This window comes from Rutilus rutilus, assembly GCF_951802725.1.
Source record: "Rutilus rutilus genome assembly, chromosome: 7".
Classification (NCBI taxonomy): domain Eukaryota; kingdom Metazoa; phylum Chordata; class Actinopteri; order Cypriniformes; family Leuciscidae; genus Rutilus; species Rutilus rutilus.
The window spans coordinates 23,950,793-23,969,477 of NC_140221.1; the positions used below are offsets into that span (position 1 = coordinate 23,950,793).

The 18,685-nt window shown below is 36.7% G+C and overlaps 2 protein-coding genes across 2 annotated transcripts; both read right to left on the minus strand.

Annotated features, from left to right (window-relative positions):
- Positions 1 to 5,443: 5,443 nt before the first annotated feature.
- Positions 5,444 to 8,261, minus strand: LOC311294416 (uncharacterized protein). Its single transcript, XM_084415292.1, has 9 exons — positions 8,190 to 8,261; positions 7,915 to 8,010; positions 7,535 to 7,677; positions 7,337 to 7,421; positions 7,033 to 7,204; positions 6,579 to 6,772; positions 6,160 to 6,307; positions 5,925 to 6,052; positions 5,444 to 5,840 (listed from the first exon to the last, which is right to left on the minus strand). The coding sequence occupies exons 3-9, from the start codon at positions 7,579 to 7,581 to the stop codon at positions 5,535 to 5,537; spliced, it is 1,080 nt and encodes a 359-aa protein (XP_084271418.1). The 5' UTR covers positions 7,582 to 7,677; positions 7,915 to 8,010; positions 8,190 to 8,261; the 3' UTR covers positions 5,444 to 5,534.
- Positions 8,262 to 11,228: 2,967 nt separating this feature from the next.
- On the minus strand, positions 11,229 to 16,048 carry prdm8b (PR domain containing 8b). The gene is made up of 4 exons (XM_084414479.1): positions 15,916 to 16,048; positions 13,819 to 14,043; positions 13,350 to 13,581; positions 11,229 to 13,095 (listed from the first exon to the last, which is right to left on the minus strand). Exons 1-4 carry the CDS (start codon positions 15,916 to 15,918, stop codon positions 11,843 to 11,845), a joined length of 1,713 nt encoding a protein of 570 aa, XP_084270605.1. The 5' UTR covers positions 15,919 to 16,048; the 3' UTR covers positions 11,229 to 11,842.
- Positions 16,049 to 18,685: the final 2,637 nt, after the last annotated feature.

Here is an 18,685-nt window from a genome sequence, read left to right on the forward strand (position 1 = left end):
ATCATCAGTGAAGTTTACCTTTATGTTTGATCTGTTATTGCAGCATCTGATTATGGATCATTAATATTAAAATATATAAATATATATAATATGATGTGATTTGTTAATTCTCTTGAACTTGAATTTAACTGACAAATGTAACACACTGCAAAAAGTTAGGACAGAGGCATGTTTACCACTCTGGTATAGAGAAACCTTGTAGCATGAAGCCTGGCATTGTCTTGCTTCCCAGAAAAGATCATCCTGATGTTAGTATATGTCTCTCTTTTACACATATGCAAGTCACCCATGCCGTTTGCACTGATGCACTGCAATACCAGGACAGATGTTTGCTTTTGCACCTGTCGCAGATAAAAGTCAGGATGGTCCCTTTCGTCTTTGGGACTGAGAACTCCAATGTCTGTTTTTCCCAAAAACAAGCTGAACCATGGACTCATCTGACCACAGCACACATTTCCACTGTCTTTTAGACCATCTGAGATGATCTCGGGCACAGAGAACTCGGCAGCATCTCTGCATAGAACTGAATTATAGCTTTCTCCTTACAGATTCAAGTTGCATTTCTTGATGCAGCATCAGACTGTGTTGAGTGAAAACTGTTTTCCAAAGTATACTCCTGAGCACATGTGGCTATATTTCACAAAGTAGCATGATGGTTTCTCATGCAGTGCCATCTGAGGGCTCAAAGGTGACACACATTCAATGGAGGTCTCCTGCCTTGCCATACATGTACTGAGATTTCTCTGGATTCCATTCATCTTTTCACAATATTATGTATGGTAGATGGTGGAAGTCATACATTCTTTGCAATCTTGCACTGAGAAATTTGAAAGACAGAGAAGCTCCTTTTACACCAAGCACAATACCCTCACCTATTACCAATTCACTTGCAAATTGTGGACTGTTTAAAAAACAGTTTAACTTGGTTATTATATAATCTTTTAACTTTTACTTTGCCTCTGTCCCAACTTTTTTGACGTGTTGCAGCCATCAAATTCAAAATTTGTTTATATTTAAAATCTACAATTATGTTGGTCAGTGAAAACATTAGAAAACTTTTCTTTGTGCTTTTGTCAGTTAAACAAAGGTTCAAGAGAATTAACAAATCACAGATTATGGATTTTATTGCATTTTACAAAAAAAAAATTCTGGAAATGGATTTGCATTTAAATAGCCTATATATATATTATATATATATGAAATAATTCAAGTGCTTAGACATTTTATATACATTATTTATATACATTACTTACACACAATCAATTTTGTCCTTAAAAAAATTATCTGGAGAATGTCCAGACTGGTTCGAGCTGATAGAAAAGCAACAGTAGCTCAAATAACCATGCGTTACAACAGAGGTATGCAGAAGAGCATCTCTGAACGCACAACACGTCAAACAGATGGGCTACAGCAGCAGAAGACCACACCAGGTGCAACTCCTGTTAGCTATGAACGGGGAAATGAGGCACATACTCACCGAAATATTGTTAGTTTTTCCAATCTTCTATTGTCCTATGAATCACAAAAGAAAGATATATTTCTCCAGGTTTTTTAGAAGATTGGAAAAACGCTGCCTGGTATGATGTGTCTCAATTTCTGCTGCAACATTCAGATGGCAGGGTCAGAATTTGGCGTAAACAACATGAAAACATCACTGTAAAAAATTTCTAACCTCCCTAACTCAAAATTTTCTAGTGACTGATAACATCTACATTTTTCAATTGGCCCAAGTGAAATTCTGTAAATTTAATTTTACAATTTACAGAATTTCACTTGGGCCAATTGAAAAATTTAGATGTTATCAGTCACTAGAAAATTTTGAGTTAGGGAGGTTAGAATTTTTTTACAGTGATGGATCCATCCTGCCCTGTATCAACGGTTCAGGCTGATGTTGGTGTAATGGTGTGGGAGATATTTTCTTTGGTCTCTTCAACTGAGCATTGTTTAAACGCCACAGCCTAACTGAGTATTGTTGCTGACCATGTCCATCTTCTGATGGCTACTTCCAGCAGGATAATGCACCATGTCACAAGGCTCAATCATCATCAAACTAATTGTTTGAACATGACAATGAGTTCACTATACTCAAATGTCCTCCACAGTCACCAGATCTAAAAAAAAAACCCCGGTAGATTCACATTATGGATGTGCAGCGACTGCTTGATGCATGTCAAAATGTACCAAATCTCTGTGGAATGTTTCCAGCACCTTGATGAATCTATGCCTCAAAGAATTAAGGCAGTTCTGAAGGCAAAGGACTAGTGCCTAATAAAGTTACCGGTGAGTGTATAACTTTTTCGCACAAAAAAAAAACAAAATAATTTTCTGGAGGTCAGAAAATTTGAACAGTATAACATGAATGAATCACATTCTATTTGTCTTTTTTAACAAAAATACCAATTTAGTTTTTAGCAACACGTATGCACTGATGTGAGCTAATACATACTTCACCTCATCTTTGAGCTTGTCTCTTATTTACCACCAACTATGTAGTCTCTGAAAAACCTAAAATGTTCAACAACAGCCCTTTTACAACTATTATACAATACAATCTGCTTCTCTCTCTGGACTCTGCGTCTTCCTTTGAGTGCTAGGCTTTTGCTCCAGCCTCCATTCCTCCAGGTAATAGTTGGGGCTACGGAAATTGCTGGACTCTCTGATGTAGTCTCATATCCCTCTTGTGGACTAGAGAAATGCATCTTTTGAAGTCTTCCCATACTCCCCCTTCTTTTCCCTCTCTCGTTCTTATTCCTATCTGGTAAAACCAACAAACAGTTACCATTTTCTCCCTCTCACCAATCAACATGGAGTTTCCTGTGCACTTCCCGTGGCATCAATCCACCTTCGGGCCTACCTGACTGCTCTGGCTCAAGGCACAGTAATCAGAGCTGGACACTCAAAATGTCTGCACAGCGTTGAAAGATTAGTTCCGTATAGGTTTACAGTGGCTTTCCGAAGGCCTATATTTTACCTCCGTGCTTAAAGCGGCCTCTCTCTGAGAACAGCACCCATGTGCACTCACTGTGACAAATGGTCCAGAGCAAGAAACAACAACAAACCTGGTGGTAGTCAAGATAAAATGTGTGACCTGTACACTGCTTTAGTAAAGCATACAGCTTGTTCCAGTTAATGACCTGGCATGACCCAACAACGACAACGTGATGGTGCTGGTGTCTGCATTAACAGTGCATGAATGACTGGTACATCTTTTGTCCGGTTGCATAATTTATGTTTGATTGCGGTTCACCCCGTAGCCTTAGCAGAGTGAACAACAGCTGTGTCTGACATTGTTAGCGACTGAGCTACTGACACCTGTGTGCTCAGTATAACTGTAACTATGGAATGTGAACAAGAGCGGTTTGCTTTGATTTCATGCATACAAAATCTACTTCTAAAAAAAGGGTTTTGGCCCATAAGCGTCAAAGACATAAGCAATGCACTTAAAGAAATAGTTTTCCCCAAAATGAAAATTCTATCATTGTTTAGTCATGTTGTTGACCTGACTTTCTTTCTCTGTGCAAGGCAAAAAATGGGTAACACTTTAGATTAGGGTCCAAATCTCACTAATACAGTTGCTTATTTTAGCATGTATATTACTAGGATATTGGCTGTTTATTAGTACTTATAAAATGCATAATAATGCCTTTTTCTGCATGACCATATCTACATCCCTTAACAACTTAACAACTACCTTACTAACTATTAATCAGCAGTAATTAGGAGTTTGAGGCAAAAGTAGTTAATAGTGAGAATCGGACCCTAAAATGTGACAAATTAAATTAACTTGTCCTAATCCTAATGCATGAACTAATGTTAACTAAGGGAGCTTTATTGAAAAGTATTACAATGATTTTTTCATGAAATATATTTGTGAGTGAATCATCCATTAATATCAAAAACTGTGTTTGATATTATACGATTGTTGGTTAAAATACCCTAAAAAACTAAATATTTAAGGTAGCTATATAAGCAAGAAAAAAGAATCAGCAGAAGATCTCGAGATGCCTTAAATCAATTGATAATCTGTTTCTCTTTACTTGTAGATTTAGTGTATGACCCATGAAGGACAGAAGTTTGAAGAGGAGAGACAGGTGCAGTTTAAATACTCGCCTGCTCTCAGATTTTCTATTACTCTCAGCAATGCTTAGAATTTGTAAGGCAGACACACAGAAGACAGGTACAAACAGTTGAGGAGAACAGAGATCATGCTAAGTGCAAAAGCATGTCTATAAAGTGAATCTGTTCATCTTTGAAGTGAACGCTAAGTGTAAATTTGTCCATGTCAGCGCGGAGGAAGATTGAATGTGTGCTGCTTCAAAATAACTTAAGCAGGCTGTTGTGTAGTGCTTGTTCAGTTAGATAGATTCAACCAACGGTATAGGCCTATGACACAATCCATGGACTAAACAGGCTTTTTAAAATGGAATAAACTGTTAAAGACAAATTAGATGTTCAAACAAACAAATATATATATATATATATATATATATATATATATATATATATATATATATATATATATATTGCACCACATTATGGAATATTTGACTCTTACTCGATCGTAGCATTCAGCGGTCTAATATTTCCCAATATTCGCCGTCTTCTATGGCAACATTGAGTATCAGATCAGATCACTCATAAACTTTCACACTTCTCGTGTCAAACCACTGACTCATTTATGAAAGTATTAAAGTCTGCATGAAACATATAATGCAATCAACTTTTCTTCCCTATTGTGGCCTATATATTCGAGTAAAACAGCTTCTCGAACAAGAAAAAAAATATAGGACGAGATTGGGAATTTCTAATAAACTTTCATTGTAAAAAATAAATAATGTTTCAGTTTTTCTACTTTTCAAGGTTAATTTAATGAGTTACTTGCTATTTCTTTGTAATTATTTGTGAAATTTACTACTCACTTAAAAAAGTTGGGTTAAAAACAACCCAACAGCTAACCCAATGGTGGGTTGATATAGCACCGACCTATTGTTGGGTTATTTTAACCCAATAAATTAGGTTACTAGTTTAACCCAATAAATAGGGTAACAAACAACTAATTTGTTGGGTTATTTAGCCAAAATGATGCTTTAACCAACCTAAAATTATTACTATTATTATTATTATTATTATTATTGCCATGTAAATAAATAACTCACAACTTAAGTATATTTACAATGTTTTATTTTACTTCCAAAAGGTAAGCAATTGTTTCAATACATAAATAAATAAATAAATAAATAAAGTAATGCAATTATAAACTGCCACAAATAAACAGTTGTACAAACATTACAAGTTGTAAACATTTTCATTGTTATTGTTGCAATTGTTTTAATTTACTTCCTTAAGGTAAGTAACTGTTTCAATAAATAAATAAATAAATTAATTAATAAATCTTAATGCAATTATAAACTGCCTCATAAGGCAACCATGTGTTGAGGAAACACCTCCAGGCACAGAATATCAATGCTAAAACTAAGAAACATGGAGCACAAAAATACAAATAAACAAACAAAACGAACCAAAGCTAGTCCAGCTTATCCGATTATAAACTGCCTAAGTAGGCGACAGTGAGTTGATGGAACTCCTCCTGGCACAGAATATATTGTGTGTTGTAGAAACTGCCAAACAGCTGCAGACGGCTTTGGATACTCAATGTCTAAAACATAAAATAATTTAAAGCATGTATCCACAGCTTGTAAAAGGCTGTCTTGCTCAAGAGCTACTCCTCCCACAATGACGAAGGCTTGTGAGCAGTTGAATTTATCCCCAAGCTGCAGGACATGAGGGAATTGCCTCCGTTGCTCCTCCTCCTCCAAATATTGAATGATGTTTGTTCCAACCTTTAAATAGAAATTTGAAATGTTAAATATGCACACATGGATCAAATATAACCCAAAATGTGTTGTCATAAATTATGTACCCACAGGCTGTAAATCAACAAATGCTTGTTTTGCCTCCTGGTAAGAGGGCCGGACCATCTTGCAGCCCGTTTTGTATGGCAATGGAGGAAGGATAGCTGGCAGGGTTTTCAGAGCAACATCTCCAAGAGTGTCTTTACATAAAACAGAAAGAACAATGGATTAATCTTTAAACAAGCGCATTACATTATAGGCAAAATATTATAACTTGACATGAAAGTACAGTGCAGGATTTTCTCACCAGAAGAAATGTTAGTCTGGACTGGAAGAAGATCCAAGGCTCTCTTCTCGGTCTTGCAATATGACAGGACTCGTTGAGATGCATGTCCCCAAAGCTCAAAAAGTTTCTCTTTGGCATGTGGGTATAAAATACCAAAGTCCTGAGTAATCTTAAAAAAATAAAAAATAATAATAATAATAATAATTTAAATCACACCAACACCTCATAATGATGCAGTAACAATGAAAGTGTGGACATTGTTTTTTCAATATGAAAAATCAAGCTTAGTGAATCAAATCAAGTGGGATCATTTTTTAGGGCAGGACAGTGATTTTTAAAAAATGTCCAATCAAACAAATGAGTTGTTTAGATTAGGATGAATTGTTTATTAAAATTAATGCAAACCTCATTTTCTTTTTATAGATTTAACATTTCTTTACCATTCCAGGTGTGTCCAGAAGTCTTGGATACTCTTGGGTGATCTCTATTAAAGATTTAGATCCGTTCTCTCTTATCCACTGTGCTCTGTAGACAGCTGTTCCTCTCATATATTCCTCAACTTGACTAACTGGTTGCTTATTCTTCTTCAGCCACTCTGTCATTTTGTTACTGTCTGCCTCACTGATTTGTGAATCTGCATGAATCAAACAGAGTGATTAATATCACAACAACCTAAAGCAATGTTGCAAGACAGGCAACATTTTATGATTTAAACATGTAACAGTTACTACTAAAATTTCCAAAATTAGGATAACAAAATCTGTAGATTATTTAGACAGTTTCACATTAAACTGCTTTGATCACAGCACAATTTGGATTTAAGGAATAAAAAAGAAGAAAGTAGAAAGAAGAACGTCAATAAGGCTTCAGCACCAATGGTTACATTTTTCTTACCTGGCAATAAAGTGATCCTATCAGTCACAGTAGCTCGGCGTTCATCTGTGGTTTGTGACCTCTCTCTAGATGTAGAACTGTGACTGTGGAGTCGTTTCCTAATATTACGGAGTCGTTCCTCCAAAAACCCTGTAGCCGGATGGCGGTATCGCCCTGGTGTATACCATACCTCCTAAAACATCAACACAAATGTTAAATGGATAACATGTCCCAAAAATGTCTTAAAAATGTCTTGTTTGTCAAATATTCTACTACTGTGTGAAGGTGAGCATAGTTCTGATAAACTGGGGATCAGCATACTCACATATCCACTGCCCTCCGAATCTCTAAGGCATGGAAATTGTGTGACCAGGGTCAGAGCTAGCTCTTTCTTTCGGTCTGGTGATGGACTAAGTGGTAGAAGGATTGTACAGATATTAGGTTACTTATGAGTAAATTGAATTGACCGCTTATGATTGAATGACTTTATGTAAAGTGGTGCAATGAATAAAACATCACTTACTATTCCCCAAACTTCTCCATTAAATGGGACACCAAAATGCGAACCATTTTCCTTCGGTCTTCAAGACATAAGTTGTGGTTTTGTTCCAAATTGGAGAGAATAGAAGACCCATGTGTGCTTCCCTCTAAAATCTGTCGTATATCCTTAATGGAGAAAGAAATTGTTTAGAATTGCACATCAGCATAACTTCATAATGCTAGGATTGCCTTCCTAAGTTTTGAACAAATGAAAAAACACTTCCCACTTCTAACATATACATTTGACTAATTACAGTTTTTAGACAAAGAAATTGGTCAGAGAATTTCAACATCACTGATGAAGGTGTCTGTAAAGTGTGTATTTGTAAGGTACTTAAATATCAGGGAAAAGGAAATACGTACAAATGAGGTTGAATTTTCCACAATAGTCAGTGTCACAGTAGGAACCTCAGTTATGGTAGGTATCTCGGTTTCATTGTTTTCAGAGTGTTCTTCTGTCTGTATGTAAAGAAAATACATTTTAATTTCAGTTACAATATACTTTACATACTCAACTAATATATATATAACATTTTTAACATTTTGTAGTATTTTAAATTCACATGGGATAGCCTAAGTAGACATTTACGCTACAATGTAACGTTAGGCCTTTATATAAACACAGCATAATAAGTTACCTTTTTCCTGACCGTGACACTGGATGGAGTGGACTAGGCTTGCGCTGGGTCTTGAAGCTGAGCGCGTCGGTTAAATATCTGAAAAAATTATTAACTTCCCAAAAAGTATTGGAAAGAACATAGAAAGTAAGGAAGAGTATCACAACCGAGTATAAGAATAAATGGCTATATTGCAAGCATCGACGTCGCTAGTCGCAGATGGCAGACAAAAAGCAGTCGACAGGGGAGATATAAACATGCAAATAATAAGCTACACATTTAGGAAAATGCGACAATAGTACTACGTAAGAGCTTAAAATCACTTTATAACGAAAAAAACATGTAACGTTATACAATATCTACAAGCTTATATAGTGTAATTAACTCACCCGTGGCGTCGCGTGTATCTTCTGTCACAGTTGCGGCGGTGGATTACCGTTGAAATTTGAACTTTAACCCAACGGTCTGCGTTGTTATAGAAACAACCCAATAAATGTTCGGAATAACCCAATAGAACGACCCAATATTTTTAACCCACCTATTGGGTACACAAAAATAACCCACCGTTTTTTAGAGTGTAGCAATTGTTTGTACACCATTTGTTTACGCTGTAATATTCCATTAAAAAAAAAAGTATTTCATGGTGACTTTAATATTGTTGCAGTGTTCTTGTTGTTAGGCCGATTATTTTGTACACTCATATTTTTTGCAGCAAGATAATTTTATATAAAAATATATTTATTTGGTAAGATTTGTAAAATTACACAGGGTGGCCTATCGGTTATTCTTTGGAGGAATGCAAACAGGAAATCAGCAGTTATAAATCATGCATTTTGCTTTCTCGTCATGATCTCGGATATCACTGCATCGTTAGTGTGAATAATCTATAAATACATCACTCGCATACTGTTTGAGATTGGTGTGTTTCACACAGATCTATTTTGATGCAAGGGCCCCTTTGCCAAGATATTACAGAACAACAGGAAGATGAAGGGAAGAGACAGATGCAGAGAAGAGCAGTTTAGCATAGGACACAATCACACGTCAAGTATGAGAAGCGGGCCAGCTAGGTTAGCCAAGGGTGACCACATTGGCCACATGTGAGAGGGGTATAAACTGAGCCTGACCGAGAGGTGCTGAGTGATACCGTGACAAATGTAACTGGAGATTATGACGTAACGGATGACTCCAGTCACAAAACATGGGTCAGGCAATAAATATCTTCACCAAATATAAGTGACTATCATCATCTCCCAGGCCATTACCTCATGTTCGGGACTTTATTCTTTGATGTTTTATGATTGGGAAAGGTTCGTTTTTTATTTGATTAAATTGCAATCACACTGAATCAAAGTTCAGCGCCTGCTAATAGTTTGTTTATTTTGTGTGTGTGTGTTTTATTTTATTTATCTGAAGGCCACTTTATATAGCCTACATTATTTTATTTTATTATTTTATTCTAATTATATTATTAGTTATTTTAAAATAACATTGATTTGGGCATGATTGAACTCTGTCGACCATTAGGTGGCAGACTAAGACTCTGCAATGCACAATTCATTTGTAAAAAATCCTGATTTGGTTGAAATGTTCATTATAAGAGCTTGGTGTCACTGTTGAGCTATTTTAACAGCTTGTATCTCCCTCTTAGCTCCTTGGTTTCAACAATACAAGTTCTAATATTAATATATATTTGACAAAGACATATAAATATACATATAAATCTAAGAAACAATCATATGGTGTTTTATTGTCTATTAAGGAAAAATAATAATTGCAAATCAAGTTGATTGTAACAGGTAGACTAAATTGGCATTGCTTTGTAATCCTTATGTTTTATATTGTCATACTTGTTGCCCATTTGATAGATATGTAATACATTTCTAAATCGAGATTATATGGTTTCATTAGAGCGCGTTTGTATTTTTTCTTTTATACATTAGGCCTATGTAAAATTACATTCGAGGCTCTTGTTTCATTGTAGGCTATTTGTTGAACAGAGTCCATTTCTGTAGTTTCTTAAGACTATATATGAGCTAATGGAATTAGTAGGCTAGTACTGTTTAGCCTATAGCCTACTCTTATCTTAATTTCCTGAAGCGCGCACTTTACAGAATGATGAGCACAAACAGTGAATTAAGCGAAACAATTAACACTTTTAATTTATGCTATTGTCGCGGTCACAAACCGCAAGTCGTTTGAAAACAAAGAGCGCGCTTGTTTAACATAGCAGCCGTTTTTCGTTTGTTTATTTATTTAGTTTGCTATGTAGCCTATTGTATAAGAATTAAAATACCATGAAGATCGGGTTTCTCGGAGGTGTCACGCTATTTTAGATTTTAATTCAATGCATAGTTTTAGTGAAAATGTTACTTGATTTAAATTATTATTATTATTATGCACATTATTGTTATTATTATTATCATTATCATTATCATCATTATCATCATCATCATCATCACTGTTGTTGCTGGTATTGTTATTATAATAAACTATATCAAAGTTTGGTTTACCTTAGCCTATAGTAGCCTATATAGGCCTATAGGCTACTCGCAGTGTCACTTTATATTTCTTAGAAATGTTTTAGACAAATGTATTTTTTTTAATGTAGCCTATTTTATGTTTTTCTTTTTTTTTTATGTTTTTTTGGGGGGGGATTTCCCCACAAATATTTTGAGTGTCGAATCTACACTAATTCCTTTAGAGTACGTAGGCTATTACAGGTGATTATAGGCCCGCGATAAGCGTTAGAATGCCGCTTATTCTACAAAGTTGCTAATTTATCCAAGACCAGTTCTTTGTGAAAAACAAACAAACTCACTTTCAGGATGAGTGTCGAAACAGTAGAAGCCTAACCAGGACGTGTGCGTATACGCGATATTATAGGCTAGTGTGTGTGAATTATGGCTCGTTTGAAAGGAAACTTCCCAGAACTGTAAACAGTATCCCTCTGCACTCCTCTTTTTTAGACGGTCAGCCTACTCTTTTATGTGTTTGCAATGTTTAACGTGTGATTTTTCTGTCATTTTACAGACAGGCAGAATTGATCACATAGTCAGGTGAAAATAAAGCTATTTTATTGTCAAAGCATTCAACATGATTAGATAAACTATCAAATAGTAAATTTCAGCAAAAGGAAGAAACACTGAATCTATTCCTCACAGACACAAAATATTACACTTTGTATTCAAACAAAACAAGTATTTACATTGTTTCGAATAGACTGCATCTTATACCAATAACTATAATTTACATGCACTCTTAAATACACTTCAACATCATGTTCCCAATGTTCAATATCCTTATGCATATAGACATAACATGTCATTGAATAACTCTCAATGAAATGATCTGCATCTTAATTAATTTATATACATTATACATTAAATATATACAAAATTCAAAGTACACTTACATTATTACTGTCCCTTTTTTTTCAAATAATAAGTGCTTCATATAATAAATAGATTTTAGGTTTTTAAGTGAAAATGCATCGTCATACACAAAAACATGACATTTGGAGAAATCAAAACAGTAATGTCTTTTTCAAAATGAGAGCAAACGTGTTGGCATTACTCCTCCAGATTAACCATATTCCATTTTGATTTAAAAGTTGCAAGGAAAAAGGAAAGAAAGGAGGAAAGAAAGAAAGAAAAAAATAAATCCTCAAAAATTCAGTTGTGAGAGGTCATGTGCCGGGAAAGGTGGTGCCGCTCCCTGAAAGACTCATTACAGATTGGACACTTTAACTTTTCTTCTCTCCTCCTTTTAATAAGAGGTTCCATGGCAAACTCCTTTTTGTGGTGCGAGCGCATGTGGTAGACCAGGTCAGAGGTCATGCGGAAGGAGGCATTGCATTTGGCACACCAGTTCTGGGCAGGCAGACAAAGGGAAGTGAATGAAGGGGGCAGGAGTGTGAGAGCAGAGGGCATTTGCAGCTGGATGGGGCCTGAGGTCTTGGGCCAGAAAGCTGTGGTGTACAGGAAAGGGTTCTGTTTTGCAATGCCACCCGGCACGGGGCAGTTGCTGCCTAGTTCTGAGCCATGGAGCTTCGCGGCAAGGTGGTCCGCCTGGTAGAGTCTACTGGAGGAGACGGTGTCGCCCACTACAGGATGGCAGTCCACCGCCGGCAGAAGCTTGGGTGCCATGACAAGAGGTGATATCTGCGAGAAGGTGCGAGACGGCTGGCTAAAGGCACTCTTTCTCTCCGAGCCTCCACCACCCTGCTGGGGCACCGAAGTGAAAGCGCTGCCAATTGACGAGGTCTCCATTCGGGACTGTGGGGGCTGAGTCTCGCTGAGAACCTGTCTGATGTTCAGGTGCTTTTCAGCCGGGTTGCCGCTGGGCCGGCCAGCCTCCTTGTTCTCGGAGTTGGAGCTGGAGTTTTTGCCGTTGTGCTTCAAGCCCTGAGGTGACTTCTTGACCTCTGTAAAGGCGCTCCTCTTGGTTTCCGTCGACTCTGAAACAGAGGGAGAAAAAGCCCGCCTGCTCTCGTCCAGACCGTACGCTCCACGGTACTGCTGAGCCGAGTTGGCCAACTCCTCTTTGGATTTGAGAGGCTGAGATAATCCACTTTTCCTGCTGTCCTCCATGTCAGAGAACTTGCGCTTTCCAGAGTTCTCACTCAGGATCTCGGCCTCTTTGTCGCTCGGCGGACTGGTTCTGTTTTTCTCCATATCCCTGGCCAGATTATGGAAGTCTGTGGATGGCTTTCCGTCCTGTGGATTTGAGAAGCCATCAGATCGGCCCAGTTTGGGACTGGACCTGGCAGGGGGTAGACTAGCCTGGTCGCTGGCATCCTTGGCCTCCTCTTCTGGGCTGGCCATGCCTTGTAGTCTCTTAGTGCAGCGGAATCTCAGATGAGCCAAAAAGGGAAATTCGAACTGGAAACGCTGGCTACAGTCTGGGCACAAAAAGGGCGAAGTTCCTGAAACACATAATTGGTGGGAGGAGAAGAGAAAAAGAAAAGAGACATTTTTAGAACAAGAGTCCTTCAACAGGTACATAATGATGATATGAATTTTGTAATGCATAATTTTATTTATAAATGATTGACAAGTATACATTTTTAAAAACCTTTCATAACTCTATATTAATTATCCAAACACAGCAAACTACATTGATTTACTACCTAAACACAACCAACTTCTATTTTCAACACAATTGATCTTCAAAGTGTACCTTTATTTTTCACTTGATTTCTGCCTGAGCTCAGGAGCAGCAGCTCAATGAGATCCTTGCCATACCACACAAGCAGCTCTTCGTCTTTCTCTATTCTCCTCAGTGACCTGTAGAATAGTTGGCCGTTCTTCACATAGGCCTCTAGGTTCTGTTCATCTCTGTCTCTTGCCGACTGGACCAGCCTCAGCCACATCAGGCCTTCTGAGGAGCTGTTGGCAGCTGACGTGTCCACCTGTGTCCGGTACCAGTAAAGCGCTTAGAACATCGGACCAATCGTTCAAATATAGCCAATCAGTAATTAATTGCAAAGAATACAATTCCTCTAACCCAGTTGAACCCAAAGGCGAAATAAATATTGTAGTAGTAATTGGTGTAGCGAAAGTTAGCAAACTATTAAGCCTATACGGCTTAAATAAATGTACATTTCAAACACTCGACTTGTTGGAATTGAAATAAACAGTGACTATACCCTGAAGATGTAAGGCGCCGTTCGTTTGTCTGTGGACTTCAGAGCGATAAAGGCGATGCTGTCATACAGTGAAGTGTGACTCAGAACACATGGGCCAAAAATGGCATTTTCCGGAATGTCACAGGTTGTGTAGACGCTGGTAAATATATCCGTTAAACACTGCTGCATCGCTTTCGCGTCTCCATCCCAGGCCAGTCTGTGCGAACTGGATTCCTCCATCATTTGCTGTAAGACAAAATGTCAGTGAATTAAATGGGAATAAATACAACAGATATTATATTTGTATTATATAAGGTTTGTGAATTGTTTTAAAGTGAATCCAAACAGAAAGTGAATAACAAAACCTTTCAACACGCAGTTGGCTTTACATTTAGGCCAGTGTCTTTTTTCTTTCTTTCTTTTTAAAGTTAATTCTATTCGATTTATAAATAAATATAAATTTACTGATATGGACCTATGTGTCTGAAAAAAAAGAAGCTTAAAGTAGGCCTATATTTTGTTGATATGATGTAGCCTAATACATTGTATGTTATTTAGCCTAATGCATTTTATAAAATGTAAGCATGTAGAATTAAAGGAGTTTTTAATTAATTCTGTAAAAGAAGACAGAAAATATAAGTAGCTAATCCAAGAAAAGGGGGAGGATGTATATTTCTTACAATGCATTAATTCGATTCAAACGCATGACTGTGACCGTATTAGCCTACATTAATAACTCTCAGTGCGTATTCTAAAATATTTTACATGGCTTTGAAAAGGAAAATCTGGCCTTATGAGACCGGTTGGTCTATTTACAATCGGTGACCATATCGAATGGATTCAGTAGCACTGTCAAAATCACTGTTTTCGTGTCAGCTAACCTTTAGCTCCTTTTTACAAGAATGAACGTATGTCTCATTACCATAATCCACCACTTTCCTTCTGAGACTTTAATTAAGGCAGCACGCGGAGTTAATTATTTTTCTTCTCCAAACCCTTAATGCACTTACAAATGAGGTAAATCTGTAGTACAGTATTTTACTCGTGAATTGCAGTTTACTCTTGTAACTTGTACACAAGTGGGGTAAAAAAAAGAAAAAGAAAGTGTGTAGGCTAAATATTCTATTTGTCTATATTCCATTTCCATATTGTTCGTGTCTTTTTAAATCGTTTATTATCATTTTAACAGTAGCCTACGGCAGATTCATCAGCTTTTTGATGAGGTTAAAAATATATATTTTTAAAATACAATGAAAAATTCTTTATAACGACAAGAGTGAAGGAAAATGTTGCTACTGCAGTAAAGCTGAAGGTGAAACTAAACTACTGTGAGCACGAAATGTGTTAAATATTGCAACTCTTTTCCAGACACGTTTATTAAAAAACATCTTTATAATTCACAATTTACAAATTCGTTTACAGAATTTCAGATGAGAGGTATAGGGTGCTGTTATTAAAAAAGACCGGTTTCTTTTTTTCCTTTTTTATTTTTATTTTACGTAGGCTACATTTAGGCTATAGCGCACATAAGCCGACACTGGCGCGCGTAATACAAAAATAGTATAAAAAAATATGTCGTAGCCTATAGGCTATATTTCTGCAAAACGTTTAAATTACCATTTTTATTCATTATGAAGATGCCATTTCAAACGGTCACGTCCGGCTCTTGGTTGTATTATCAGGACACAAATGCTAAAAGTTCCCTTCATCCATAAAAAGCCTTAGTGTGAATTTTGCCCTTCCTTTCACGATTCTCTCCTTTTGTAGCTGTGAGGTCCCACTCTCACTACTGAGAATCACACAAAGGATCCACTGAATATGCATTTCAACTAAATACTATAATAGACCCACGAATATATGCGCATTTCTAAAATAGAGGAGACGGAACCCATTGACCTCATGTTTCAGGCTGAAATTTATTGCGCTTTTTATCTACGGTCTTGTTGTTATGCCAACTTTACGACTTTATGATGTGTAACCAGTTTCCCTGATTCAATGACTTTCCGTCTACCATCTGCGAGCTTTCGGTTGCGAGGATGCTGTTTCGGCTCTGCATAGCCCCCATGTATTAGGCTACTAGCCTCCGGTTGTTTTTATTGCAAAATTGTCATTACTCACCATGGTTCTAGGGTAAAATAATCCACAAGGTTTTGAAATTGCCGTCAATATATGTTCAAGTAGGCTATTCAGCGTGTCCAGTGAAGTCCGTGCAGTCAGTACATTTCCCCGTCGGTTGAAAGTGACAGTGTTGCCGACCGTCTTATGATTCGCGAGCGCAGAGAGGCGTACAGATGGGGCCGATAGACTGACTGAGTGGCACCCACATACACACTTTTTGTTTGCTGCACATAATCTGCCCAATGAGGCGTGACACGCTTCGTCTCCTCCCTTTAACTCTTCGGTCGCCGACAGTTAGTAGATGCAGAGTGCTTATGCTGAAACGTTGTCAAGTGCACTGCTGTCAGATGCAAATTTGCTGAATATTTCATTATTCTGTTATAATTTCAAAGAACACTCACATATTTTTTAAATGCATTTTAATGTTTGAATAATATTCAATAGATAATGCTTATTATGCTGTTTTTACATGTAGCCTACATTGTAAAATGTTGTTACATTTATGGTCAAAAATGGAAATTGTTGTTGCAGACCTTTCCTGTAAAAGTACAGTAGCGATGTTATGCATTACGCGGGATAGCATTTTGATGATTGTAATTAAGCCTACAGTCAACAGTAGCTAGCCTATAAGTCGTTAAATGATGTGATGTAGGCTACAAACCTATGTGGGCCATCTTTCTGTTACTGTTACATGTAGGCTACTGATAATAACACAAAGGAAGGTCACATGATGACTTCTACTGTGGCCAATAATAACAAAGACAGAGCCCAGTACCCACACAAACATCATCAGGGTAAAGTAAAGCAGTAAAGATGAACTAAACAACACATAAAACGCTTCAAGTAACTTTTAAAATAAAATCCAAAACAAATGTTATGGTTCGAGCACTTTCCGTAAATTATAAGACACAGTTTTAACAACATTTTACTGTAAAAAATATATGCTTTGCTTTAATAAATATAATTTGTCTCCTAAGCAAAATGCAATTGTATTTTACAGTAACATTAGCCCTACATGTTATTGTACATGTAGCCTATGTCTTTTATTTATATTTATATTGTAAAAAAAATTAAAAGCATGTATTTCTTTTAAAACATTATAAGTTAACTTATCCGATTAACACACTTTAGCCTATGTAGCATTATTATTATTATTATTATTTTATTTTTTTTCTGTTAAAATAGCTATAATTTCGTTTGCTCTGCTTTACCTACAGGCCTGCTGATTTCATAAACGTGCCAATACCAAAATGACCAAGAAAAAGTTTCTCCGTGTAACTCTGAGTTGCTGGTGATGTTCATTGAGTCGTTTTGTCACACAGCTTCCTTAATATGCAGGGACTGCTGTCTTCGCTTGGACGTTTAAATAGAGCCATGCAACTTGTCGCCTCTTGCAACGTGATCCAGCTCTAAATGATGTCGTTGTATTAGGCTAACTACTATTACTTTTCTCAGTGATGGTTCGCCTATACTGACAGTTAGCAAAATACTCGATTGATACTTATCGCCATGTGTGGAGATAGATGCTGCTCATGAGCGCGGAGGCTTGTCGCGTGCTCACCTGCTGTGGCGCTCTATCTCAAGGAGAACAGCGCGAGAGCTCCGCGTGCTCAACCTGACCTCAGCACGACTTTATTCTGATGTCTGTATTAACATCTGTGGGAGACAGCAGTGAGTGAGTATTTCAGCCAGCCAAATGCACACACTAGAGTTTCTGTCAACACATTGAGCCGGTATGCTATAGGTGTTTAACCGATATGGCGACATAACATTAATCAGTCTGAAGATTTAATAAGCTCAACAAATCAATAGATTTGTCGTATTTTTGACATTGGATGGCGTCCAGCTCAAAACCTTGTTTGAGAGAATTAATAAATTGTCGCATAAGACAGATTTAAACTACTTCTGCTGACTTATTCATCATTCTTGTGGTTTGCACCTCTAATCTCTTTTATCAGAAGATAAATGCATGCGTTGCTGCCATATGAATACCTTTTTGGAGGTCTTTGTGAAATACAATGGAAAATAACCACCAAAGTGCAATTAGCCTACTAATAATGAATACATACAATCTTTTAATTTTGGGCAGGTAACATGGTCAAGTGCATGACAGAATCAAGAAAGTGTAACTGATTTAACTGACTCTTCAGCTTGTTCTGGGTCCAGAAGGCTGGAGCTTTAAATCATCTCAATGCATTTCTAGCATGTAACAGTTTCTTTAACTAAGGATGTCTATCTGTTTTGGGCCATCAACAAGTATTATTTTGTTTACTTGAAAGAACAAGTAAGATCTTTCAAATAAATCTCCATTTGTATTTTACAACTGAGTGAATTATTATTATTAGGCTATTTTAACATATTTTGTCCTTTACACTGATAAAGAGAGGACTGAGCTGAAATAAAATGTTATTGTAACACCATTTTCTCCCAATTTAGAGATCTTCATGGCAAATTACAAAAGAATAACTCAAATATCAACAGTGCATCAAGTGTATCCAATTCAGATTGATATGGTAAATTGGTTTTGCATTATACAAAGCAGTGTAGCAAGTTTTTCTTGTCAAATGTTTTTTTTTTTTTTCATAATAATTACTTTCTTTGTATTTCTTCCACATATATGATTCTTTTCCAGGCTCTTTACCACAGATAAAATATTTAGTGCAATTTACATTATACATTTCAAATGATGGGACTTGTCCCACCCTTCCCTGTGCAATTTTTATTTTATGCTGAGGCCTTTTACATATAGAGATTTAAACAGTATTAACCT